This window comes from Sapajus apella, unplaced genomic scaffold (genome assembly GCF_009761245.1).
Source record: "Sapajus apella isolate SASKATOON/1434 unplaced genomic scaffold, GSC_monkey_1.0 scaffold38, whole genome shotgun sequence".
Taxonomy (NCBI): Eukaryota; Metazoa; Chordata; class Mammalia; order Primates; family Cebidae; genus Sapajus; species Sapajus apella.
The window spans coordinates 11,170,970-11,197,452 of record NW_022436978.1 but is presented as its reverse complement, the minus strand read 5'-3'; the positions used below and the strand labels follow the sequence as shown (position 1 = coordinate 11,197,452).

General features: G+C 36.7%; 1 protein-coding gene across 3 annotated transcripts; it reads right to left on the bottom strand.

Moving 5' to 3' along the window:
• Positions 1-967: 967 nt before the first annotated feature.
• Positions 968-21,644, bottom strand: TMEM207 (transmembrane protein 207). 3 transcript variants are annotated; one of them, XM_032298258.1, is made up of 5 exons: positions 21,441-21,644; positions 19,507-19,544; positions 12,590-12,634; positions 11,724-11,866; positions 968-1,984 (listed from the first exon to the last, which is right to left on the bottom strand). In XM_032298258.1, exons 1-5 carry the CDS (start codon positions 21,513-21,515, stop codon positions 1,854-1,856), a joined length of 432 nt encoding a protein of 143 aa, XP_032154149.1. In that variant the 5' UTR covers positions 21,516-21,644; the 3' UTR covers positions 968-1,853. The 3 variants fall into 3 exon arrangements, with proteins under 3 accessions (XP_032154149.1, XP_032154148.1, XP_032154150.1); XM_032298257.1 differs by lacking the exon at positions 968-1,984 and adding an exon at positions 6,875-7,141; XM_032298259.1 differs by lacking the exon at positions 968-1,984 and adding an exon at positions 6,875-7,141 and having other exon boundaries at positions 11,724-11,870; positions 21,441-21,472.
• Positions 21,645-26,483: the final 4,839 nt, after the last annotated feature.

Sequence of the window (26,483 nt, the reverse complement as noted above, 5' to 3'; positions counted from 1 at the left end):
CAAATGCTGGTGAGGATGTGGAGAAACAGGAACTCTTCATTCATTGCTGCTAGAACTTCAAAAGGGTACAGACACTTTGGAAGATAGGTCAGTAGTTTTGCTACAAAACTAAACATACAATCCAACAAACATGCTCTTGGTATTTACCCAAAGGAGTTAAAAACTTATGTCTCCACAAAACCTTGCATATGCATATTAACAGTAGCTTTATGCAGAATTGCCAAAACTTGGAAGCAACCAAGATGTCCTTCAGCAGGTGAAGGCACAAATAAACTTTGGTATACCAGACAATGCATTTTATTTAGCCCTGAAAGAAATAAGCTATCAAGCCATGAAAAGATGTAGAGGAAACTTATGTACATATTACTAAGTTAAAGAAGCTAACCTGAAAAGGCTACCTACTCTGTGATTCCAAGTATATGGCAGTCTAAAAAAGCAAAGCCATGGAGAAAACAGATAAGTGTTTTTTTTGGATTTAGAGGGGAGGGAAGAATGGATAGATTGGCAGAGCACTGAGGACTTTGAGGGGCAGTGAAATTACTCTGTGTGACACTATCATGGTAGGTACATGTCATTCTAAATTTGTCAGACCTACAGAATGTACAACACCAAGAGTAAATCATAATATAAACTATGGGCTTTGGATGATAATTATGTCAGTATAGGTTCATCAACACTTCTTGTAAGGGTGCCACTCTGATGAGAAATGTTGGTAAGAGGGGAGGTTATGTAAGTGTCAAGGCAGAGTATATGAGAAATTTCTGTACCGTCTGCTTAGTATTCCTGTGGACCTAAAACTGGTCTAAAAATAGTTTATTTAAAAGGATTACTTTAGCTTCTACGGCTCCAAGTATTTTTTTGCCTGAGCAACAGTTGCACTTAACTGAGATGAGGAAGGTTTGGATAGACAGATTTGGAAAAAGAACATTAGGAAATAAGTTTGGTGAAGCTAAATTTTAGATATCTGTTGATGTTTATTGTTTTTTTCCAACAAGTTTGTGAGCTAAAGCTCATATAGCATCTACAATAGATGTTTTTTTCTGTCCCTCTACTGATGGCCACTTCCAAAATGCCACTTGAAGATGTCTGCAGTCCTCATGAGAACACTGATATCTATGCCAAAGGTTCTTAGCATAGTGCTCCAGTAAATGCCAACCCTTGAAGCTCCAGAGAAAGGCTGTGGCTATGGAGTCCAGGTCCTCACCCCATTGGCATTACTTATGGTCCATGTCTTCAGCAATCTCCTTTACCTTCTATCTACAATTTCTTCCTCCCAAGGTTGAGGCATAAAGTCTCTTAGACTGAGACTTGTAATCTTTTCTTTTCCTCTTCATTTATCCTATACCCTTCAACTCCAAACTTTTACCAACTCTCTTCCCTCACTCACCATAATTCAAATATTACCTTTCTGGTTCTGGTTCTGGACATGTTGGATTCTCTGCTTGGGCTACTGTTAAATTACAATCATTTTTATGGACTCCACACTAGGAAAAAGTTTAAAGCAGAAAATGGTGCGACGTATACTGCAGTGGAGTCCCAAATGTAACAGAGACAACTTCCATCACCTAATTATTGTTTATTTAGGTTCTAGTGGAAAGCATTAATTCAGTGGTGTAGCATAAAAGTATGACACAGCAGTGACACATCAAGAATCCACTAATTTACTATTTAGACATCTCCGTGACCAAAATGTTTCCAGACATCCATTTTTTAATTTTTGTCTATTTGTCCTTCCTCAGACTATCTGAATAGATTTCTGGACATTTCCACCAACTGAAGTAACTATTCCTTAATTTGATGTTTTGGAATTACAGATGTCTTTAATACTTTAAATTGATAATCCAGACCTCAGATCAGCTTGTTTTTATAATATCTTCATATGGAGGTGGGGAGCCTAAAATTTCTTCATATGGAACAGGATACAGGTCAGGGGTTTGAGCCTGAAGGTGAATTCCAACAGTTGGACTCACAGCTGCTTCTGTCCCTGGAAAGAGAAAGATGAAGACTTGTAATCTTTCTAGTGAGCATAGAACATAAGTACATGAACTGCCTGAAAAAATCTGGCATTTCTTGGATCACTGAAGCAACAGAAAATTATTTGTATCCATGAGAAAAAATTTACAACCATCTTGCTCTTTGCAGTGAAAGTTTAGTCACATAACAAACAAAAAGAATTGGTTGCATGAACTGATGATATCATCATTATCTAACCCATCAAGCAGTATTTACAACGTAGGAGCTGAAACTAGAAGGAATATCATCTCTTGTAGATCGCAAGACAGGAGTCCTCTAAACACTAATGGCATTTCAGCTAATGCTCCCATCATGGGAGATATACGTTGCATTATAAACATTAAAATATCACTTTCGAAATTTTATTAGTTTACATTTATGCTTGCAAATTTCAATACAAATTAATAATTATCTCTAGTAAGTAGTAAAAATTTTAAGTTCAGTGATGAAAAGTGTGCATTTAAAGTATACACACACAATACAGAGAATACATTTTAAAATAGTTTTTTTAAAATACTTTGAAATCAAAGTTCTTGACTTCTAGATTATGCATCATACAGACCATTAAATATTACAAACTGGCCTTTTCTTCCACTAACTGGTAACCTTGAAAGACTATGCACTTATTTTAATGGCTCTTTTGGAAATTGACTGTTAGTATTTCCTTGAAAGACTGTGTTTGGGACAGGACCCCCAAAATAGCGGTATTTTATAACCATCTTTATATTAATATATGGCTATATATAGAAAGATGGTCACACACACACACACACACACACACACACACACACACACATGCTTATATGTAAAGAATACATATATTCACCTGGATCTTTACCTACCTTTAAATGATATTGACTGTTTTTTGCCAAAACCATAGCAGCCAACAAAAATTCATCTTTAAAAAGAAACAAGTCCCTTGAACTAAATCTGACCTCTGGATGATTTTGTATACTGAATTTATGAAACACAATCATATCCATACATTTACATGTTGTCTATGGCTGCTGTGCACTACCATGGCAGAGGTGAATAGTCCCCACATAGACTATGTTTTGCAAAGCCAAAAATATTTTCTATCTGGCTGTTCATTGAAAAAGTTTGCTGATCTTTCTTAAAGGAGTAAGATTGGATGCCATTAGGAATATTACAAAGAACATGCCACAATGATCAAAAGAATTCAAAGAGCAGTTGCATATTAGACATTAACTGCTTCCCTACCATCCATATGGAGGTGACTCAAAATGATTGCTTTGAAGTGAATAATATAATTTACAATAACGAATTTTCATACATTTGTGTTTGTCTTATTTCTTGTTTCACTGGTACAGAGCAAAGACTAATAATTCAAATATGTAAAGGGTGGGGTCATATTTAGAATATATGTCTCACCTATGGTTTAGCATTTTTCTTAGCATTAACTATTTAACTAGTCTATTTTTAGACTCTTACATAATATTTCTTTACCTCGATTTTCTCTTGGACAATTAAGGTATAATACTAGTATCTACCTCTATAAAAGCAAAGCCTAATGAGCATAATGTACTTGAAACAAGACCAGGCACACAGTAGTCATGCATCAGGGTTTACTATTATTATGACAATATGTAAAGACTGTACCAACTCTAGGAACATACATGCATCTTCTTTCATTTACAATATTATTTTTCAGTCTATCCTCTTTTCAAGGTTAAATAATGATTTAAACATGATCATTATTAATTATAATATAGAAGTTATTAAGTGAAAAGTATCATGGAGTCAGAGCCCTTTGCAGTTTGTAAATTTGGGTCGATGTCAGATAAGTCTGTGGGACTTGATCAATCAGAGTTAACACAGGTAAACTGTACTTACCCCAGTAATTTCCTCCATTGTGAATATTTGTACTGAATGATGGCTATTTTCTTGGTGAACTGCTTCTAGTGAATTTAGTACAAAGTCAAAGTAACTTAACTATCTTTCTGCTTAGACATGTTCAACCAAACTGACTTGACACAACTATTATTTGTACTAGCTCCAATTTATTTCTGCTATTGCCACTGTCAATATTGTGTTCCTAGTGATAGAATCTTCAAAGTTGCTTTCTTAGAAAACGTTCATTATCTTCTTACTACAAATTTTCTGTTGATCTTAAACTTGTTATTAAAGCCACAAGGCATTTGGAAAACATAACTAAGCCAATATGCTTAGGAAGTTTTGAAAACCAAATATATGTTCTATCAGTTTTCAATTTTTTTCAAAGCATGTTTACATATAATATCAAGTGATCGGGTGCTAGGGAGACGAGGCATTTTTATCTTTTGACAAATTCAGAAACTAAGAGAGCTGAATATAAAATGTCAGCAAAAATTTTGTAGATTTTGCAGAATTGCTGTCTAAGATGTTCAAATTTATTGTTTAATCTTGTATAACCAATAAACTTACTGCTTAGTTTTTATAGCCAGAGTTGAGATTTCCTATGTTTTTAAGAATCACTCAAATAGACTTCACCTCTTTCTACATGTTCTGTCTGCCTATTTCTTCTCTTTCCTTTGCCTCAATCCTTTTTCTTCTATGGGAGTGGCCAGAAGGACTGAATTTGAGTCACAGTTTTACCATCTACTTACTATGTTGCTTAATCTCTAAGTGCCTTTGTTCCCTCATTTGTAGAGTGGTCAGAATGATAGTGAACTTTCATAGAGTGGTAAGAAAGAATAAATGAGATTAGGGACGGCAAGTGTTAGCACAGGGCATGGCTCCTGGGAAATGCTCAATGAATGTGAGCCATTACTATTATTATGTCTTTCCATGAAAATCTGTGAATGAAATGCTTCCTATTTTATTACCGAAAATAAGTAACAGAATATTTACACATAGAACATGAAACAGAGGGAAATGGCATTTCTAAAAAAGTCATAAAATAAAAGAGTCCTGGAAGACTTGGAGGGAGAAGAGAACAGAGCCTGTAAGACCCTGCTTCTTGTTCACCTCTCTGCAGCTCTTGTTTTTCTCCCCAGCTCAGAGCACTCATATATAAACACTGCTGCAATGCTGGTGTTTCTATTTTCCCTGAAATAAGAAAGAGGGAAGATTATCCCTAAAATTGCAGAAGAAATGGGGCCAAGGAGATTGTATAGTTGAAGGGCAGCATTATTGAGTGATCAGCCCCAATATGAAGCTAAGCCAAGATGAGTATCCCTAGGAGGGGTGTCCTCTGGTCCTTCATCTTGTGATCATGTTAGGAAAGGCAGGGGACCTCATTAGGAGGCTTTGTCAAGCTTGAGAAAACCCAGCTCCAGTCCACAGACCTCATGGCATAAAGGCAAAGGGGCTCTTATTTAAATGTTATGTAATTGATTATGTTTTATTAAAAACATGGACAAACAATTATGGAGGTCCCTCTCCTGTGGTCTCAAATTCTCTGTTTTCTAATGTAAAGTCAATTGTTTTTCTGCCTCAAGCTCTATTTGTCCTTTTCTCACCTCCAAAACTCCAAACATTTTCCATTAATTATCTTTAAATGTCTTTCTTCCTCATTAAGACGGGCTTTTATTCAGCATCACAACTTTATTTTTAATAAAACCTATTGTCATTCTTATTTTTAGTAAATTAAAACAAAAACCTTTCATTTTTAATAAACTCTGAAATCGCTTTGACATTGCCTATTTTTAAAATACAAATTTAAAAAACAATCAACAAAACCAAAATCCTTATCTTTTTTAAAAAACTATTTTTACTATCTGTTTTACCCTGTCATACTTGTAGTCCTTGGATTTATGAACTGCTGAGAAATGATCACAAACAATAGAGATTTGGGATGCAGCTGGTCATGTGAGGATTTTAATGATTTTTACCTTCTTTCTCAACCTTTACTAAAAATTTGCATACATTCCTTTTAACTCACTGTCTGTGCCTCAATGTGTGTTTTCACTTCCCATTTCCACATTTGAGAAGGGGGGAGAATCTGGCTGCAGGTTAATATGGTTTGGATCTGTGTCCCTGCCCAAATGGAATGTTGAATTGTAATCCCCAGTGTTGGAGGTGGGGCCTGGTGAGAGTTGACTGGATCATGGGAGTGGTTTATCATGAATGATTTAGCACCATGCCCTTGGGGCTGTTCTTGTGATAGTGAGTTCCCATGAGATTTGGTTGTTTAAAAATGTGTAGCACCTCCCTCTCCCTCTGTCTTCCTCCTGGCCCAGCCATGTAAAGTGCTTGCTCCCTCTTTGCCTTTGGTCATGATTGTAAGTTTCCTGAGGCTTCCCCAGAAGCCAAACAGATGACAGCACAGTACTTCCCATACAGCCTGGAGAACCAGGAGCCAATTTAAGCCTCTTTTTAAAATATAAATTACCCAGTCTCAGGTATTTCTTTATAGTAATGTAAGAATGGATTAATACAGGAAATATTCTGTGTTTTCAGTTGTCTTATCACTTAGGAGACATTAATTAGGTAAGATACTGAGGGATATGGTTTGGCTGTGTCCCCACCCAAATCTCATCTCGAATTGTACTCCCACAATTCCCACATGTTGTGGGAGGGACCTGGTTGGAGATAATTGAATCACAGGGTGGTTTCGCCCAACACTATTCTTGTGGTAGTGAATAAGTCTCATGAGATCTGATGGTTTTATTAGGGAGTTCTGCTTTTGTGTCTTCCTTACGCTCTCTTTGCCTGCTGCCATCCAAGACATGACTTACTCCTCTTTGCCTTCCACCATGATTGTGAGGCTTTCCCAGCCATGTGGAACTGTAAGTCCATTAAACCTCTTTCTTTTGTAAATTGCCCAGTCTTGGGTATGTCTTTATCAGCAGCATGAAAATAGACTAATACACCGAGATAAGAAAACATTGAAACAAATGAAAAAAAAAAATTACCCCAACACAGGTGCTGAACAAAACATACCCACATAATACTAGAATTATTTATCTTTTATGGTTCAGGTAAGGAAATAAGAAGGTCTCAGAAACTATAGCATGAATGATGCCATTTGAAAAGATGTCAGGGCATTGAGTGAACACTTTCTGGGTTGTAGCAAAGATGGTGAAGGAGAACTGGATCCAGAAATGAGTGAAGTTCAGGGCAGCATAGTAAGGGAATAAGGGAGATGAGGAGATTCTGGAGCTGACAGCAGGAAGAGGAAGTGGGCCTGAGACAAAAAAAAAGAATTTAGAGTTTGATTAAGGTAAGTAGGTTAAATTTTAGTCCTTAAAATGTCTCTGATTTTACACTGTTTCTTTTCTTCTTCCTCTTTCTCTTGCTCCACATCTTCTCCTTTTCTGCCTTTTTGACTTCTGATCTTCTTCTCGTCTTCTTTCTCTGACAATACCTCTTCTTCCTCCTCACTCTCCAAGAGAGAGTTGTAATTAGTTTACCAGAGTTGTCATAACAAAGTACCACAGACTGGATCACTTAAATAACAGAAATTTATTTTCTCACGATTTTGGAGACTAGACATCCATGATCAAGGTGTCAGCAGGGTAGATTTCTTCTGAGGCTTCTCTCCTTGGACTACAGATGGCCACCTTCTCCTTGTGCTTCGACATGGTCTTTACTTTGTGCCTGACTGTCTGTGTGCTAATATCTTCTGATAAGAATGATGGTCATATTGAATTAAGGTTCATTTCAATTACTTCATTTTAATTTCATTGTCTTTGTCTTGTTATAGACCATATCTTCAAATATAGTCATAATCTGAGATACTGGAGTTAGAATTTGAACATATGAAATTAGGTGGGACACAACTCAGCCCATGATAGGGGGGCATCAGAGGGAACGTTTTTCCGTTTCTGAAGGATAAAGAGCTTCCTAATATATGATGCACATAGAGAGTGATCACTGGGCGTGTAAGTGCCAGGATCTCTTCTACTGAATCCAACAAACTCTGAGAAGCCCCTGAGTCTAGGATCCACAATTCAGGGGCACAGATCCTATGAAGTGGAAGGAAGACCAGTTATCTAAAGACTGAATCAGCAGAGTACTGTGAAAAGAGAGGAACATTGGCTCAGGAAATGCTAATGGGGTCTGTGGTGTTTGACTGAGCTCTAAGGACCTCTCCTAGATAGGAAATCTCATCAGACATTGGGAAGGTGCTGGGAACAACTTCCTTAAACCTTTTATAAGGATCCAAGCCAAGTGTTTGGTTTTTTTTTTCTGTTTAGTATTTCTTTTCTCTCTCTTTTTTTTTTTTTTTTTTTTTTTGAGATGTAGTCTTGCTCTGTTGCCAGGCTGGAGTGCAGTGGCGCAATCTTGGCTCACTGCAACCTCTGCCTCCCGGGTTCAAGCATTCTTCCGCCTCAGCCTCCTGAGTAGCTGGGACTACAGGCACGTGCCACCAGGCCCGGCTAATTTTTTGTGCTTTTAGTACAGACGGGGTTTGACCATGCTGGCCAGGATGGTCTCGATCTTTTGACCTCGTGATCCGCCCTCCTTGGCCTCCCAAAGTGCTGGGATTACAGGCTTGAGCCACCATGCCCAGCCTCTGTTTAGTATTTCTAATCAGAATAACTGGCAACCTGCACTGTGTAATAGTGTCAGTAGTTCCGATTGAAAGAAATTTTCTATTTTATATATTTTAACAATAGTATAATTTGTCCACCTCAGTTTCTCAGTCAGAAGTTTCCTCTTAGTTCTTCTCAGTTGAGGGCTGCTTCCAGAAGATCCGAAGAGTCAAACCTCTGCCCCACAGGTCAGAAGAGCAGTGCTATTTCAATTAATATATTCAATAAATGGTGATAATTAAGTAAAGTAAGCTTTGGAAAACAGATTAAAAATTAAGTTCTGGGAGGAACCCAAGGTTAATATCTCAAATCTAGTCTTTCCATTAAAGTGTTTCAAATGACCCATTTCCCACATTCTGTATTCAGGGGGGAGTATCCTATCTTCTCCTTTGTACTCAAGAGATGGTAGGGAGTCCAGAAACTTTATTTTATATTCTAACATGTCGCCAGTGTCATTCCGGAGGTTTCTAATTTTTCTCTTTCTCTTCTGAACAGGGACTGTGAGGGAAATTCAGAAGCACAGCCTGGTAACCTTGACATGGGCATATGAATCCTGCGACAGCTGGATTCAATCCTTAGCTGTGAGCACATACTCTGTGGGAGCTGTGGAGGTAGATGCTGTGGTTTTGACCTTCACCTCCTTCTGTAGCCATAAAAGTAAGCAGTTCTCTAATTTCTTTAGGAGAGCAGCTTCTTTTTATAGAAATATTAGGTAGGAAGCATCATTTCTATGGAGAAGTGAAAGTATAATGAGGACCTAGTGGGGAATGTAAGTTTAGCATGGGTCCAGGTTTCAGACTGTCTTGAAATATTGACTGTCTGAAATTTATTTCCAGAAATCACTAGGTAAGAAGTCACTAGAGATGGGAGATCACCTCTTCCTAAATTATTCTTTCGTGCTTTGTTTTGGAGAGGGGAAACAGGATTGCCAAAAAGCATAGCTCTGGACACCACATCCACATCAAAGACTGTCTGAATAGCTGTTCCCTGCTTGTCCTGCCCTCCTGAGCATCCCCGGGACATGATGGAAGATGGGCAATAGGTGCAACAAGCTAATGCTCAATTCAGTGTAGGCACAAAAAAAGATGAATAGGATGGAGCAACTAACGGGAATCAACAGTGGAGAGATTAGCAATGCAAGCAAGGATGGAAGAGTTTAAATGTTTCTTGAGCAAAATAAGATCTGGAAGTTAAATCAGTGGAATTGAGAGCAAAGGATAGAGTGAGGATGGGCATGAAGATCCTGGAGCACAAGCCCTACCACTGAAGAGCTGCTCTAAGGAAACGTCTAGGTGTTCAAACAGTGAGCACCTCTTACTCTCTAGGGCTGGGCTGGGCTGTGAGTGACCAACCCATATTTTCACTGGTTCTCTATCGCCAATTCTGGACAGTTTAAACTCGATTTCTTGACTTACAGTAAACATCTACGCATGTATGTTTATCGTTGAGAGTGAGAGAAGTAAATAACATCCTCTGAGATAAATAATAGCCACTTTTCCAAGTTGACACGTAGGAATTAGAGATAATATCTGAAAATTTTCAAATTACTGCTTAGCTTTTGACAAACCTAAAACAAATTGTGACCATATTTTTTTAAATGCCATTTATACCCAAGGATTTTTTTTTCCTGTTCTGAATGATTTCAGAGTACTAAAGAGAACGTGAGTCTATTGCCCATCACTCAGTGCTATCACATGCAGATTGCTAAAGCAGAAAGTACATCAGCCGTGACACCTTCTCTCATATTGATTACTATTTAGGCAAGTTCAGGAGCACATATGGAAACTACAATGTAAGAAATATAAAAACACTAGACAAAGAAGTATATAACCATGGCACATAAACTGCTTTAAAAATTATAACAGGAAAACTGACTAGCTTAATAATATACTTAAAATATAAAAGTAAATTCTTTTAAGATTCAAGATAAAAATTCTTTCTCAAAGTGAGAGTAGAGCTAAAAATACCAGGCTGCGTTTTTCTTTTTAGAAACTTAAGTTCAGATTAAAAAGCATAATTGCATTTACTTATTAAATACCTCTAGGTAAATAAAGAAAAATAGTCCAATGTTACCAGTTGACTCCTTTGACTAATGTATTTTGTTAAAAGATCAATAACCCTATTTCCCTCTATGCCCCTAGGAAAGGGCTTTTGATTTTAAGAGAAAGAACTTATTGTTATTGGAGACTTCAATTATCCTTTCTAAAATAACCATTTCCCAAACTGGTAATGTGTTGCCTCTGTTAAGTAACAACTTCTGAAAGAGAAAAAAGGTGGAAGTGAATACAATCATCATGTTAGAAAACTGAGTTTGATGTTAGCACATTTTTGTTTATTTTTACCCCACTTTTCATCTAGCTGTTAGCTTTTCTCAAGGCACACCTTGCTCCATCTATTGAAAATTTCATGGTGGCTCAAGTTTCTGAAAGATGGCTTTAGTTATTATCTCTGTTAAGTACTCTTGAAGTAAGCGTAGTGTGGAATGCAGTCCCTTAGAATAAAGTCTCACAACAGTCCCTGGTTGGGACAACAACACCTATCAATTATGACCTCCCAGAAATCAGTACGTTGCTGGGTTTTTTCTACTCACAGCTGAGGCTGGCAGCTACAAATAACTCTAAGCCCTTAATTTCCTCATTCTTTATTTCGTTATGCAAACTGGAAAATGAAGGAAAGGGCGTGGTTTTCGGAGAGGGGTTGGGCGCTGACAGGATCGGGATGCTGAGATCAAAGGGCATGAAAATTGACCTTTTCCTGACCATTCCATGGAATTTCAGATTCTGCACTGACCGCAGACAATCCGGAAAGTTTTGTTCAATGTTACTTCAGATGAGTTCAGTAAAGCATAGGAAGCTCAATAAATGAAATTACAAATACAAGTTAAGATAGGTTGGTAATAAAAGCTCAGAGGTGCTTTTCAGTACCGTCAACCCTACCATTCACCCGGACTGTCCAGCCCTTCTCTTCTCTTCTGCTTGCTGAACACAAAATATTTAGTTGCTGTCCCTATACCCAACTGTGGGTCGGTTCCCCAGACACGTTTTCTTTCTTCTGGGAGTGTCTTTCTTTTGAAATTTTCTCCCTTAAACTCTCCTCAATGCAGGCCTTTCTGTCTCCAATAAGCCATATTTTTTTCCAAGTTCACAAATCTGCTTTTGGGAGAATAGTTTCTAAATTCACTACAAAACCACTAAGTTTCTAAAAGGAGTCCAAAGTGTGTAGACAACTCACCATAAATGGAGTCCAAGTCTCCAACAGCAAAAACGGCCATGGTGCGCCTGTGAGAATCAATTCGGGGTCTCCTCAGCCAGCACTGGAGGCAGAGGACCACTGCTCCGCAGAGAAGAGTTGCCATGAAAACCAGCAGCAGGATCCTGACTCCAAAAGTTACCAGGGAAGGACGAGGTAGAGCATGCGGGGAAGTTAAGAGCTTCCATTACTACCTGGAAGTGGATGAGGACTCAGCTATACCGGCCACAAGCAATCTGTGACACTGAATTCCTTAAGCAATTTCCTATCACCACCCATACATTTCCACTGAAGCAAAATTACTCTTTGGCCTCAGAGAGGATTGATCTTTCCAGGCGGTAGTAGTCATTTTCTCCTTGGGAACTGGAGGCTTATTCTAAAAGACAATGTCTTAATTTATTTGCTGGGTCTCTGCCTTTGAGGAGCTAGCAGGCTAATTGATTGAACTGACAATGTTAAGTTGAGAATATGCAAATGTCAAGATGCAAGAGGTTAAAATTTCCGAAGGATTATCTCATAGAAGAGGTACTGGTTATTTGGAATGTCTTTTAAGGCCAGAACTAATATAAGTGGAGGGTCATTTAGGGAGATTTCTAGACAAAGAACAATTATTTTGCTATTAAAGATTTTCAAGTCTAGAATAAACTCTTATTCTTAAAAATAGTGAATCCCTTTGTCACAACAAGTGTTTAAGTAAACACTAGCCAACAATCTGAAAGTGATATTTCTATATTGATTTGCATGACCCCTTAAGCTGCATGATTTCATGTACCATCTCAAATTATTCAGGACACAGGGTTTGTATATGCCACCAACTGTCATATAAAACAAATGGAGGATATTCTTACCAGATATACCAGCCATTAGGGTGTCGATCATTATAATTTACACACCTGGTGATAAAGGAAGAGCATTAGTCCTGGAACTCTGGATAGTCAAAGCCTATTTCTTTCACCCAATAAAATTGGTATTGATCATACTTGTTTCTCCAAAAAAAATACCTACATATTCCAATATCAGCTCATGCCTCCCCGCACCCAACACAATTATGCAAATGTATATGCCCACTCAATTCAAGGCACTGGGAACACAAGTAAATGTGAAACTGTCAGACTGATACGCAAACAGATAATTGCACTATAATGGGTTTGATTCTAGAGTTACAAATACTGTTATGCATTGAAAAGGCAGCGACTAACTCTTCAGGGACAACAAATCATTGGTGTTAGATGTCAGGCAGGTAACCATTATACTGTTCATCTAGAGACCTATATTCACTTAAAACTCAGATTTTCCAGGGAAGGATACCTTGGTAGAGAATAGGAGGCATTGGACAACTGGTTGCACTCTTGTTATAAAATTGGTGAGGGAAGAAATTAGGCTAGGAGGAAAATGAATGAATGTGGCCATATCTATCATTTGCTAAGGAGTTAGAAGTTGATTCCTTCAGTCAGAGTGGTCAAATCATTTGTGTGTCTAGCCACAACTCAATCATTCCTGAGACAAGTTTTAAAAGATCACAGACAAACACAGTTCACAAATGAGTTTTGGAAGATATAACTCTGCCGGTGTAGAGAGCCCCTCACTAGTCTAACATGGCACACTAAATGTAAGTTTGCTGATGGACTTTCTTCATACTTCAATATACTTTTAAGGTATTCTGAGCTTGAACAGTAGAAACCTGTTATTCGCAGTCAGATACGCTTCTGAGAAGACAGGATACTTAATCATATCTTCTTCGGCCATTGTTAAAATATTTTAGTTCATTTCAGTTTGAAGACATGCATAAATGTCAGTTCATTTATTGCTTCTAGATTCCATGAGGAAGCAGTGTGTCATGCCCATCATCATACCAATCAGAAATGACTTTTAACATATGTGAAGTGTCAGTTTAAACATTTTATCATGAACATTTAAGACAAAAGCCAATTATCCAGCCTACAGGTGATTTCATCCCCTCCACATATAAATATCTCCTCCTTCCTTTCTTTTCTCTGTTTTTTGTTTGTTTTTGCTTTGCTCTTTTGAGCACCCAGAGTGTTTAGCAAAATTCACAGGTACAAATGGCTGGGGGAAAAAAAAAGGCAACTAAAGTGTGACTTTAAAAAGCATCCTAAGACAAATGACCATCAACAAAAGATGTGAAAAATAATTAATGGAACATACTTGCAAGGTAATATTGTTCAATCATCAAAAATAATGTAGACATGTTTATAAATAAGCCTTGTTAAGTAAAACAGTATAGATCCTACTTTGCATATACTAATTTCCACAAGTACAACGATTTCACCAAAATTACTACTAGACATAAATATACACCAGACTAGTAAAGTGCTCACTTCTCCTGAAGATGGCATTTTGAGGAACTCTATACTTTTAATATTTTTATATTGTTTGACTTAATGTGCGTGAATCACTTTGTAGTTAAAAAAACTTTAAAATATCATATTAAAAATATCGAAACCTTAAAAATACAGGTTTTCTAAGAGGCGGATGTGGCAAAATTCTCTTGGTGTCCTGGCCCAATTAAAAAAGAACAAGGTTTTTTTTTCAATTGTGACAGTTGAGCTAATGGTCAAGAGTTTGGATTATTTCATCTCCCTCCTCCTGCTTCTCTTTTTTTTTTTTTCCATTTTAAAATAGCCCATATACTTATAGTGGAAGTCAATTCTAAATATTAACCACCTTATTTTGTTTTTTAAATCTAATCTTTAAGGTGTTCCGTTTTTTTCTTCCTGTGCTAACAATTTTCCAAACCGACTTATTTAACTTTTTCTTTCTGAGCTGGTGCACCCTCTGGTGGAGCTTCTGATAAGCAATAAAATGGCTAGGAAATAGCTGGAGAAATGCAGTATGCAATTTCCAAATTGCAGGCACCTTTGAGATCATTTATTTCACCCTTAGGATTTTATACAGTGTACCACTGAGACTTAAGGTGGAGAAAGGAAGAGGTCACTAGCTAGTTAGGGAGCTACACTGAAGCATGTGTCTTCTGGCTCCATATGCTCCCCTCCACTAATTATTATCTCCATTTCTTACTTAAATTCAACTTTTAAACAGAAGCTTTTTGAGTTCTTAAAAAAGTAAGAGTATCCTAATTACTCAAATATTACTTCCAAGATGTTCAGTATAGGAAAGTTATATTTTTGAAAATGAAGTTATGCCTCAGGGATTGGTCAAATTAGAATGATTATGCTGAAAAAAAATATATAATCATCAGGAAGAAATGAAAGCTGACTATAACATGTAAGAAAGACATTTGGAATAAGAATGAATGGAATTGGTTGTTGAAGGAGATAATTTCTGTCCTTATCAGAACAACAACTTCCTTTTGTTACTTTGATGTCATGGAGATGATTTCTGTACTATACAAACGGTTAGATGAGTAGATTTTTATTCTTCTCCTCGGTGCTGAGAATCTGGGGACCTTATATCAACTATACATTTATGAATTTAATAAATTCAGGAAGAAGTACTCAGAATTGCTCCGTTGGTTTCTCTGTTACATCACTCTGCATTATCTAGGCCAGGCACTCTTCTAAAACCTGTTGCATGACTTCATGTGAAATAACAGACTCTCAAACTTACACCACTATATGGTAGGGTCATACTATTATAATTCTCCTTTTACAACGGAGAAAACTCAGTTACAGAGACATTAAGTGACTTGCCCAAGTTAACATAGCTGGAAGTGGTAGAAGTAGGTTTTAAACAAAAATGGCCTGGCTGCAGAGTCCATGTCTCTTACCACTATGTAATGGTGCAACTGGGAACAGTAATATCCAGCTCTAACCTCATGTTACTGTGTGTAGTGTTGCCTGAGTGCATCCAACATCCTGCATTCTGAATGCTTTAGGAAATATTGAAAAAAAAAACTAGAAATGAGAGCCTGATGAGTATCAGACAAACAGAATAGGCCAATAGTGAGATCAGTTTGTAAACTGAATATAGTAAATACCATATATAAAATCTAAATTGAACTGCAGTTCTGACTTAAGCTTTCTAGTAGCTAACATAATGAGAGAGAATATTGGTTATACAGTATCCTCTAAAATTAACAAAATGAACAGCATTACTCACCAGATGTACAACTATTCCTGGCATAGAAACCAGAGAAAAATTCAAGCTATAAGGCCTCATAAAGAGAACACTGTCAACCATCAAGAACAGTGTTTTCCATAGTACTCTCAGAATAAATGCAATAACAAATTTCATGAATGCTTTTTCTTTTTAAAAAGTCATTCCTCAACATAGGCCAAAGTGTAATTCAGCTACAGTAATCTGAGAGAGGGATGAGTCTCAAATCATATCACCCAGAAATTGGTAGTAAATTGTTTAGTATCTCCAAGAATGAATGGACAAAGACTCCCTCGGGTATTTCACCAGATGTATAATTGATTAAATGTTGGACATACAATATAGCTTTGTGGTTGAAATTCGGGACTCAGGTGTCAGTCCCAGGTCCAAATCCAAACTCTGCCTTTTAATTTACTTTCCTACTCTTGAGTAAACTATTTCACTTTATCGAGCCACGTAAGATGAGGTATATCATTAGAAAATCTATCAATGCAATTAACTTACAGAATCTTTTATATGTACAGTCTCATTTATGTTCCATAAATTAATCTGGTTTTGTACATTGATGCACATCAGTATCCTTGGCTATTTATCTGTCATGTTTTATTTTATAAAATGAATTACTTATAGTATTTAAATTTTATACAAAGCACAGCAATACTTTGTTCATATTAAAAATACAGTTATAAAAGTAAAATAATTGGGTTGGATCAGAAAAAGATACCCTAGTTTTGAAAACAAATTTAAATAGAGAATAAAAAAAGATCAGTTTGTTTATTTATTTATTTACTTATTTTTGAGATTGAATTTTGCTCTGTTGCCCAGGCTGGAGTACAGTGACATGATCTCAGCTTACTGCAACCTCCACCTCTTGGGTTCAAGTGATTCTCCTGCCTCAGTCTCCTAAGTAGCTGGGATTACAGGTGCACCTAGCTAATTTTTGTATTTTAGTAGAGATGGGGTTTCACCATGTTGGCCATGCTGATCTCAAACTCCGGATCTAGTAATCCGCCCACCTCAACTTCTGAAAGTGCTGGAATTACAGGCGTGAGCCACCTTACCCGATCGACCTTTTTTTTTAATGGAAAAGATATGCAGATTGTTTTGCAGAATTTTTGGATCGTAGATGTTTATTAATAAAAACATTTTTGTTTCTAGCTAACCAGTGCCTCCTCCACATGGTCTCTACCTAGGCAAACCATGCTTCGTGGTTTATACTCCCTTGCATTCTAATCCAAGCCCCCCTTTTCTGTGTCCATTTTGCATGTGAACTTTGGAGCAGTTACCGTCCTTTTGTGTGTCTCATTTCTAAAAGACATTTGAAGTCGACCATCCTCATCGTCCTTTTCACTGTACTCTGTACTTTGCGTGTTAGTCTCTTACAGCAGTGCTGGTAAATTAATGAATATCGCCTCTTGGCTGGGTAGCGTACTTTAACAGGAGATAATATCTCAGATCAGAGAAGTGATTCTAAACTGAAATACCTTGTACACATATAGTTAGAGAAAGGATTTTGCTGGAGGGGGCTTTCTACTTCCTCAGAAAACAGCATGACTTTCCTTACAGATTCATCCCGCTGGCACTGTCTCGTGGTAACAAAAGATTTGCTATGTTGTTCCCATCTTCAATACATTTTCTTACCTTATACGATCACCCTACATTCCCAGCCACACTCTTTTTCGTTTTCTGCCAATCTGCATTTCATTTGAGGGATTTTTTGTTTTGTTTTTACCCAAAAGTAGTTGTATTAAATAATGATAAACATTACAGACACTTAGGTGCAAAATGATGTAGCCAAAGAATGTCATACCTAAGTACCAGTTGAAGTCCTACCACCAATTTACTGTTTCTCTTAGGTTTCAATTCCTTCATTTAAAAGGGAGAGCCGTAGCCTCAGTAGCTCTAGAGTCAGCATAAAAACTTTCTTAATACCATATTTTTCTGTCATGTTGATTAGAGTTAGATTCAATGTTTAAGATCCTTTCCATTTCTGAGCTTCTTTATTTTGTTATTCTGGGTCAAAGGCAGCAGATGAGGAGATAAAATGAGGGCAGGCATGAAATCTAGTCAGATAAGCATACAAACAAAATCTGTGTTACATCACAAACAGCATAAGACGGAGTGAAAAAGCAGTTCCAAAACTAACGCAAAGAAATAACAATGGAGAGGCAAGCAAAAGCTGAAAGAGCAACGCAAATTTAATAAGCAGATTATTAACCCTAAGATGATCCACCAAAAACAGGTGACTGCTCCCAGGGTGTAGGAAAACATTTCATCTAGCATGGCCTTCCGCTACACAATACAATCATAGCCTCCTGCTATACAGAGAGCATGACTTTGAGGGTAACAGACAAGGAAAACTGAAAACAGTGGCTAGGTGTGGTGACTCACGCCTGTAATCCCAGCACTTTGGGATGCCAAGGTAGGCAGATCACCTGAGTTTGGGAGTTCAAGACCAGCCTGGAAAACATGGTGAAACCCCATTTCTACTGAAAATACAAAAAATAGCCAGGCGTGGTGTTGCGCACCTGTAATCCCAGCTACTCAGGAGGCTGAAGCAAAAGAATCACTTGAATCTGGGAGGTAGAAGTTGCAGTGAGCTGAGATGATACTCCAGCCTGGGAAACAAGAGCAAACTCTGTCAAAAAAAGAAGAAAGAGAGAAAGAGTGAAAGAAAAGAAAGAAAGAAAGAAAGAAAGAAAGAAAGAAAGAAAGAAAGAAAGAAAGAAAGAAAGAAAGAAAGAAGAAAGAAAGAAAGAAAGAAAGAAAGAAAGAAAGAAAGAAAGAAAGAAAGAAAGAAAGAAAGAAAGAAAGAAGGAAAGAAAGAAGGAAAGAAAAGAAGGAAAGAAAGAAAGAGAAAGAAAGAAACAAATAAAGAAAGGAAAGAAAGAAAGGAAGAAAGAGAGAGAGAAAGAAAGAGAGAGAGAGAGGGAGGGAGGGAAAGAAAGAAGGAAGGAAGGAAAAGAAAGAGAGAAAGAGAGAAGGGGAGGGATTGAGGGAGGAAGGAAGAAAAGAAAGAAAACTGAAAACAGCTGGCTAACAGTAAGGGCTGCAGCCAGGAGAAGACAGCGTTGGGTGGAAGTGCTTTTCTGATATTTGCACTAAGTCACAATGAATTACAGCTATTACTTATCAGTAGAATTGTTAATGACACCTCTTCATCTCCTTAACAGGATTCTGAGAACCATTGTCTATAGCACAAAAAGTGAAAAAAATTAAGTAAATTATTCACATAATTCATATCACAGGTGGTTTGAAATATACACACAATACAGGTTAGAATTTTGGTTAGTTTGTTTGCATTTTAAAATGAGTTGTACAGAAAATCGCCTCCCTTGGTCACTGTGACTTTTGAGTTTGGATGCACCCACGCATAACATTGTGATTCTTCTGTGAACTTAAAAGTAACCTTGAAACCTTGCAGGAGAGAAATTCCGTGTGCAGAAACATCTGCAAATCAGCTAGGCCCCTTATTTATTTAACAAAACCGATCATAATGAAAATTACCTTTCCTGTTTTCAAAAAAATGAGTCATCTGCATTTACAAACTATTTACTTTTCTTCTTACGTAATTATAATGATCATTTGAAATTCAATTTGGCCTTTGCTAATGACTTGAGCCTTTTTTTATACTTTGAATTTCTCAAATACTAAATAAAAAACATGTAGTATTTCACTGTTTACTTACATTTCATCTTCTTCACATGGTAGGTCCGAGAGCACCAACTGAAACACATGTTTAGAACAATAAAATCCAAACATCTCATCAGTCTAATCCTTTAATACCAGCAGCGCCTAGAGACAATGTGGGTTTATATCATTTCGTTTGCTTTTTTAATTAAAAGCTCTGTAGCAGAGTTTATTGTCGGTACACAGAATTTTAATTGAAAAAAATCTCTGGGTGGATTCTTAAGCTCAGCAGTGGCAGAAGGTATATATTTTGAACCAGATTCCATTTTCACATACCAATATAAATGGATTTTACGACAACTTCTGTTTTTTCTATAAGTAGATTTTGCTTTCTCTAAAGAGTTTTTGTTCACCATACATTTTTTATTTTCATGTTTTAGCTAGAGGACAGAGGTTCATTATTTGTAAGTATTATTTTCACTCAAAAAAAAAAAAAAAAAAACAAGTTCCAAGTACATAAGTGGAAACATAAGTCAATCCTATCAGTAATAGGTATTAAATATAAGCATGAAAGGGTGGCTTTAACCTGATCTAAGGCTAAGGTCCATTTAAGATCACATGACATTACAGTTGATATTTACAGTCTTCTCTTTATCAGAGAAGAGAAAAAAAGTAATCATCACGGTTGCTTTGTTTGAAATGTTCGATTCTATAAGCATTCTAAAATAATGCTCTTAGTTTTCTGAGCTGAGTGTCATAGGTTACAACATCTCATACCCTAAATCACAAGGAAAAGGCGCTTCTTTCTAAACGTTTTATTGTTTGTTTGCTTGCTTGACCCTTTGAACCAGGACTCCTTCCTTGTGCAATGAGAACGTCTTCAAATGGCAATTATCTGTAGCTCTAAACACTGAGTTTATGAGGTCAGTTGAAGTATTTATTTTCCCGGACTATAACATGCAAATAAAAGTACAAGTAAGAAGTTACACAATTTAAGTGATTGACTTGGGAATTCTGTGTGAGATGCGTCTTCCCCCACTTAATCCCAAATGCATCTTCTTCAGCACCTTGTATTTACTCCACCAAGTTTATCTGGGCAAAGAGATTTGTGGAGTTGCAGATGGAGCCATGAATTGGCCATTAGAGAGCATGGTAATGAACAATTTATAAGCACAGAAAATGAGTTGCATTCTTTTTTGCTAGAATGCTGCAAATAGATTTGCATACTAAGTAAAAGGAAAATGAACATTTACATTTTGTCCATAAAGAAAGTTTATTTATGAGTAGATGAAATCATTTGGGATCCAGCTTAACAGATAAACAAATAAAGCCAGCATTTCACTTTCAAGTCACTTCCATGTCTTTTCTGTGTGCTGTACCCTAGAAACAGTACACAGTATTACATTATTAGCACCTCACTGCCAACACATTAGCTGTCAAACTTCCAGTTATTATGAAGAGGTAGGCAAAGCTGTAATATACTTTAGATCTAAATGTTTCAGATACCTTGCATTGAAGTAACACAGATACAGAGATACAGGTTAGTCAGAAAGGGATACTGGAGCAGAGGAACTGAAATAAATGCTAAAATGGTTCTGTCTACATCAGTCAGCACTGAAAAACTGTCAGGCATCAAGTATGGTTGCAGGCAACAGTAAACACATCTTAAATTAATCCAGCCATAGCATTTTTTTTCTGTGTCAATAGCATTTTGAATTTAAAAAATACAGCATAGCAAAGTTAAACAAAGGTTAAATTTGCAATCACATTATTTCAATAGCAATAGAACTAATTAAAGGAGAAATAAGACTAATGTTATGGACATTTTTTTGTCCCTTTGACCAATGAATACAATAAATCATAAGATGCTAGTAACACTTGAAGGAAATCCTTTAAATGTGGAAGCAGTTAAGTTGCTCACATACAAATCTATAGCAAATCAAGCACTCAGAGTACCCCTGAAAACCTTTTCCTAGAAAGAGAGATAGTTACCTGGAATAGCAGCAAACACAAGATCCCTAATGTTGAGATCACTGAAGTGACACTGAAAAGTCTGGATCTTGACATATTTAAAGGACAATCAGGTTAGGGTAGTGGTTTGCTGCCTCTTTTTACTTCCTTCTTTCTCAGAATGTACTAGCTTCTCTATAAGTTATGCTTCCTACCAGGACATGGATTAATGATGGCTTCTTGTGACTGGTGAAGTGCATGCTAGGGGAAGGAATGTTGGGTGCATGTTTGCAGGTACTAAGAGCCCAAGGAATTTGAGTTTAAGGTCAGAACTTTAGCACTGTTTGTCAAGGTCTTTAAAAGTAGGGGTTATAAATGCTGACTTACAGAGTTAGCTGGCTACTTAAATAACTTTCCACATTCAAGAGCATGTTTTATCCAGGGAGCTTTTGGGTTTCTAATAGTATCTCATGTTTGGAACATTTATTCAATTCTCTTTCCTTACTTTGTTCTCTCCTGCACACCATTTTCAGTTCCAGATCTAAACCAACCTTAGGCATAAATCTTTCCCTGTCTCATTGTTATGATATACAAGGTATATTTCAACAAGGTATATTTCAGTGTATATTTTATAAAACAATTCCATCACTACAACTGACAAAAAGGCAAGAATATCTAGGGAAATTCTGAAAAAAGAAGAGGCGCTAAACCATTGTATATTAAGATGTCTTAAGCAATGACATTGTACAAAAAATGGTACTGATAGATGTAAATAGTAAGATACACGTAAAAGAATAGAGAGTTCAGAAATGGAGAGGTTAGACTCAAATCAACAAATTTATTTAAGCTGCCATTTTAAACTAGCTTGAAGGGAAGATGGATATCTTTCAGGGAATGATGAAGAGCTGAATGGTTATGTGGAAAGAATGTAACAAATGTTTGTTAAGATGCTTAACCTTATTCATGATTAGATAAATATACTTTAGAATTATAAGCAGATTGGCAAGTTCAAAAACTGATAATATAGGGAGGAAGAATAAGTACAGGGAAACAAATACTGTCATATGTGGTTGGGAAAACCTTACAGCTTCTTTGGAAAACGATATACATCAACATAAAAAGGAAATATACCCTTAAATTGAGTATTCTTATAAGGTACATGAACGTACCCTACAAATACCCTTACACATGGCACAAATTATTATATGCAATGATGTTCATCAAAGCATTTTTGGTGTTAAGAAAATATTAGAAACAGCAAAAATTCATGAAACTTTGAAAGACTAAGTGCAAAATTGTTATATATGTTCAACAGAATACCAGGAATCTGTTTTAAAAGGTGGAGACAGATCACAGATGCTGATATAGAGAGGTCGCTTATAGTTACTGAATAAAAGGAACAAAAACACAGAATATTGAATACATCATGTTTCCTTTGTATGCAAAACATAGGAAGGTAGAGATGTAGTATTTTCTCCATCCATAAAATTTAGGCATATATATTTATATATGCATAGGATGTCTCTGCATTAAACTGCTAACAGTGGTTGCTCTGTAAAAGGGAAATTGGAAACTAAGAAACAAGAGTGGGAAGGAAACTTACTTTGCACTGTTAGTTTCTTATATTTTTGATATTTTTTACACTGTCTATATATCATCTAATTGTTTTATGCATACGGTCACTTCTAAGGGCCAATTTTGAAGGTCATGATCGACAATGCAGAATGAGAATATTGTAATTCAAGCTCCAGTGTAGTTCACCAAATTCAATTCAAATTGTAATATATGAACCAATTTATGATCACACACATAGATTGTGCTAGAAACAAACCAGCAGTGTTAGTTACCTAAACCACTCCACAGAGTTGGCCATCACGGTCTACAGATTAGTTGGGCTGCATCTGGATGGGTGAAGCAGGCTGTGCAGTGACCACGGACTGTTTAGTATGCAGCCACAGTCACAGCCATGAATTTCAAAGCAGAGGAAGGGCTTGGTGCCAATGCCAATAGGAGAAAAGTAAACCAAGCCTACAGTATTATTTGTCCCCAAGACACCCTCCATTTTGAGTGTCTCTGAAGTCTGTAATTAAACAGAATGAAAAATAGGCTTTTCACTGGTGAACTTATTTATTAGGCAGTCAGAAGCCTGACTTCCGTCAGCGGAGTCAATGATCTTAAGAATTTCTGGGAAAGGAAGGAGAGGCCAGATAACCAGAAAAGAGATAGAATGGAAATACGGGCAGCATATTTGGTTTTGCTTCAGAAACTGCAATAATGACCAACTAGATACATGGATTAAATAATTCTTGTCAAAAAAAAAAAATGCATGATTCTGCAGCAGCTGGGAGTATGTCAGCTGAGTGGAGATGGAGCCTATAGTCACAATAATACTGCAAACACCACTATTATATTCGGTGCTAAAATCAAAATTTCTATTCATTACTACCTTTCTCTTTCCAGATTGCCATTTATCATTTACTTCTGTGACTTCCCCATGCCACTTCCAAAGCCCAGCCTAATAGTTTCGGCTGAAGACATTTTTTTTTCTCTAGTATATTTCCTTCCCAGCATCACGACAGTGCGACGGTCATGGAATACAAAATCTGACCATGAGTGCAATTTTACCTGTATAATTTTAGAAATATATACTTAAAATTAAAATAGCTTATTCTGTGATAATTTTAAATTCACATCCCATCTTAAGAACTAATACGGAGATTCCATATACTCTTCATTTAGTTTACCCCAGTGGTAGCATCTTACATAACTTTTGAACAGTATCACAACCAGAAAATTGACACGGAGACAGTCCACCATGTGCATGATTTAAAAAATGTATAGGTACATAATAGTTGTACATATTTATGGGGTACATTTGATATCACTTAAAATGTGTGATTAATTTTTTTGTTCAACTGCATTCTTATGTGCATGAATTGATGACAGTGAATTGTCATTACTGGAAAGTCAAGCTGCAGATGGATGATTACTATATATAGCAATATGGTCTATTAGATCACTAAGGTTCTAGGGACTTTTTATGTTTGATTATAAGAGTAGAAGTAAGCAAAGCTTGAAAAGAATCTGTAGGAGAAGAAAGAGAACTTGCACTGTGATAGTGTATAAGATTCACCGAGTACTCGGATGGTTGACGATTTATCTACATCTTTGTTACAAGAGAATGGGCGCACATATATTCAACTTCACAGTCCTGGTTATTCAACTGGCTTTTTTCTTTATAAGAAGGACTATATCCTTCAGAAGTGGCTGGAGTTCAGGAAATGTGAAAACTATCCTCTGGATTTAGAGGCTGACATATGTCAAAATTTCCTGAAGCTCTGAAGTCATATCAATATTTGTCTTTAAAGGTCATGGCATGCAGCTGTTCGAAAGGATTGAAGACCAAGATTCAAGGAATTAAGTGTGAATAAATAGAAGGTATGAATAAAAGTGGGCATGCATAAAGGAAGGTCCAAAGAGCAAGCAAGGAAGCACCTCTACTTTATTGAAATTAAAGCTACTCTCTTTATTGAAATTAAAGGTGTCAGTTTAGCTTGTAGGAGGTAGGAAGCCTTGGTCACCAATAATCAGCAGTATGACAATAAACAGTTATTTATTCAAACTGCGTTTTCTAAAATAATGATAATAATGTTGACTTAGCTTTCTCAGATAATTTTATTAAAGATCACATTGAAAATATCGACATGAAATCAGGTATTGCCCAGATGTAAGATGCTGATTACTGGAGCATAAAACACAACAAAAGAAAATAAAATAGACAAGAATTTCATAATTAATTCAGAGGTCCATGGAAACAGTAGAAGTTGAGATAATATAAGGAGGACTTAAAATGAGGCAGCAGGCTCTCTGAGTCTTTAGTTATTCCATTTGCTTCTTCTCCCTAGTGAAAGGAAATATTGGTTACATTGCTAAATCAATGGTCAATATTTACTCATCTTACTTTAAGTAATGGACAACATTTGACATTACTTAATTAATGTTAATTAATGACATTACTTAATAACAGTTAATTACTTCTTGCTCCTTTACCTTCTTCACTTGGCTTCCAGAACAATACAGTTTTTGATTTGCTTCCCAGTTTACTGACCATTTCTTTTCAACTCTGTAGACCTGACATTTTGGGGATGCCCTAAGACTCAGTCCTCAGACCTCTTTCTCTTCTATATACATCCAAATAGATTATCATCCATAAACTGACAACTCTGAAATTTGTATCTTCCATTCAGATATTTCCCCTGAACTCCTGTAATTAACTGTCAACTCCATATCAGTTGGCGTGGGAGGAGATTGTTATGATATTTAATATAGCAGCTGAGCAAAACATCACAGAGAATGTGGTATTTCAGCAAAGACTTTAAGGAAGTGAGGAAGTAAGCCATATGGAAAATGTGAGAGGTGCATTTCTGACAAAGGGAAGATCAAGTGGGAAGCCACCTGAGAGAGGAGAATGCCTGGGAAATTTGTGGAAAAGCAAGGAAGCCAGAGTGCCTAGAAAAGACTGAGTTGAGAGGAGACTACCAGTTGGCTGGGGTGTTGATTGTTGGAATAGCAGCAGAAGAAAAAAATCACATGTCACATCACATCCATATCATCATTGGACATATGCTAGACTTCTGCAAATAAGCTCAAACCGAGCCTCTCATTTTTTCATCTCTTCTCTATCCTTCGTGTTCCCTCCAAATATTTCCTATATTAGTAAGTTAAAGCCCTTTCCTTTTGGTTTTTTAGACCAGAAATCTTATAAATATATTTTAGTTCTCTCTTTCATATACCATATCCAACGTATCAGTAAATCCAGCAGTCTCAAATTTCAAGCTATATACAGACCCGTGACATGTTTTACTACCTTGACTAACAAGTTTTTGCCTAAATTACTCACCAACCACCATCATATGTTACCAAAATGATTGCAATAGTTTCTTAACAGGGACTTCTATTTTTCCACTACAATATATCCTCAGTATAGCAACCAGAATGACGTTTGTTTTTGTTTTGTTTTGTTTTGTTTTGTTTTGAGACACAGTCTCCTTCTGTCACCCAGACTGGAGAGTGAGGTTGTGTAAT

Excerpts from the sequence above, each read along its gene's own strand:
- TMEM207 (XM_032298257.1), bottom strand. The coding sequence starts at position 21,515 with ATGTCAAGATCCAGACTTTTCAGTGTCACTTCAGTGATCTCAACATTA. Across the intron at positions 19,545-21,440 it reads TGTGTTTGCTGCTATTCCAG|TTGGTGCTCTCGGACCTACC; the intron begins GTAACTATCTCT and ends CATGTGTTTCAG. Across the intron at positions 11,867-12,589 it reads CCTAATGGCTGGTATATCTG|GATCCTGCTGCTGGTTTTCA; the intron begins GTAAGAATATCC and ends TTTTGGAGTCAG.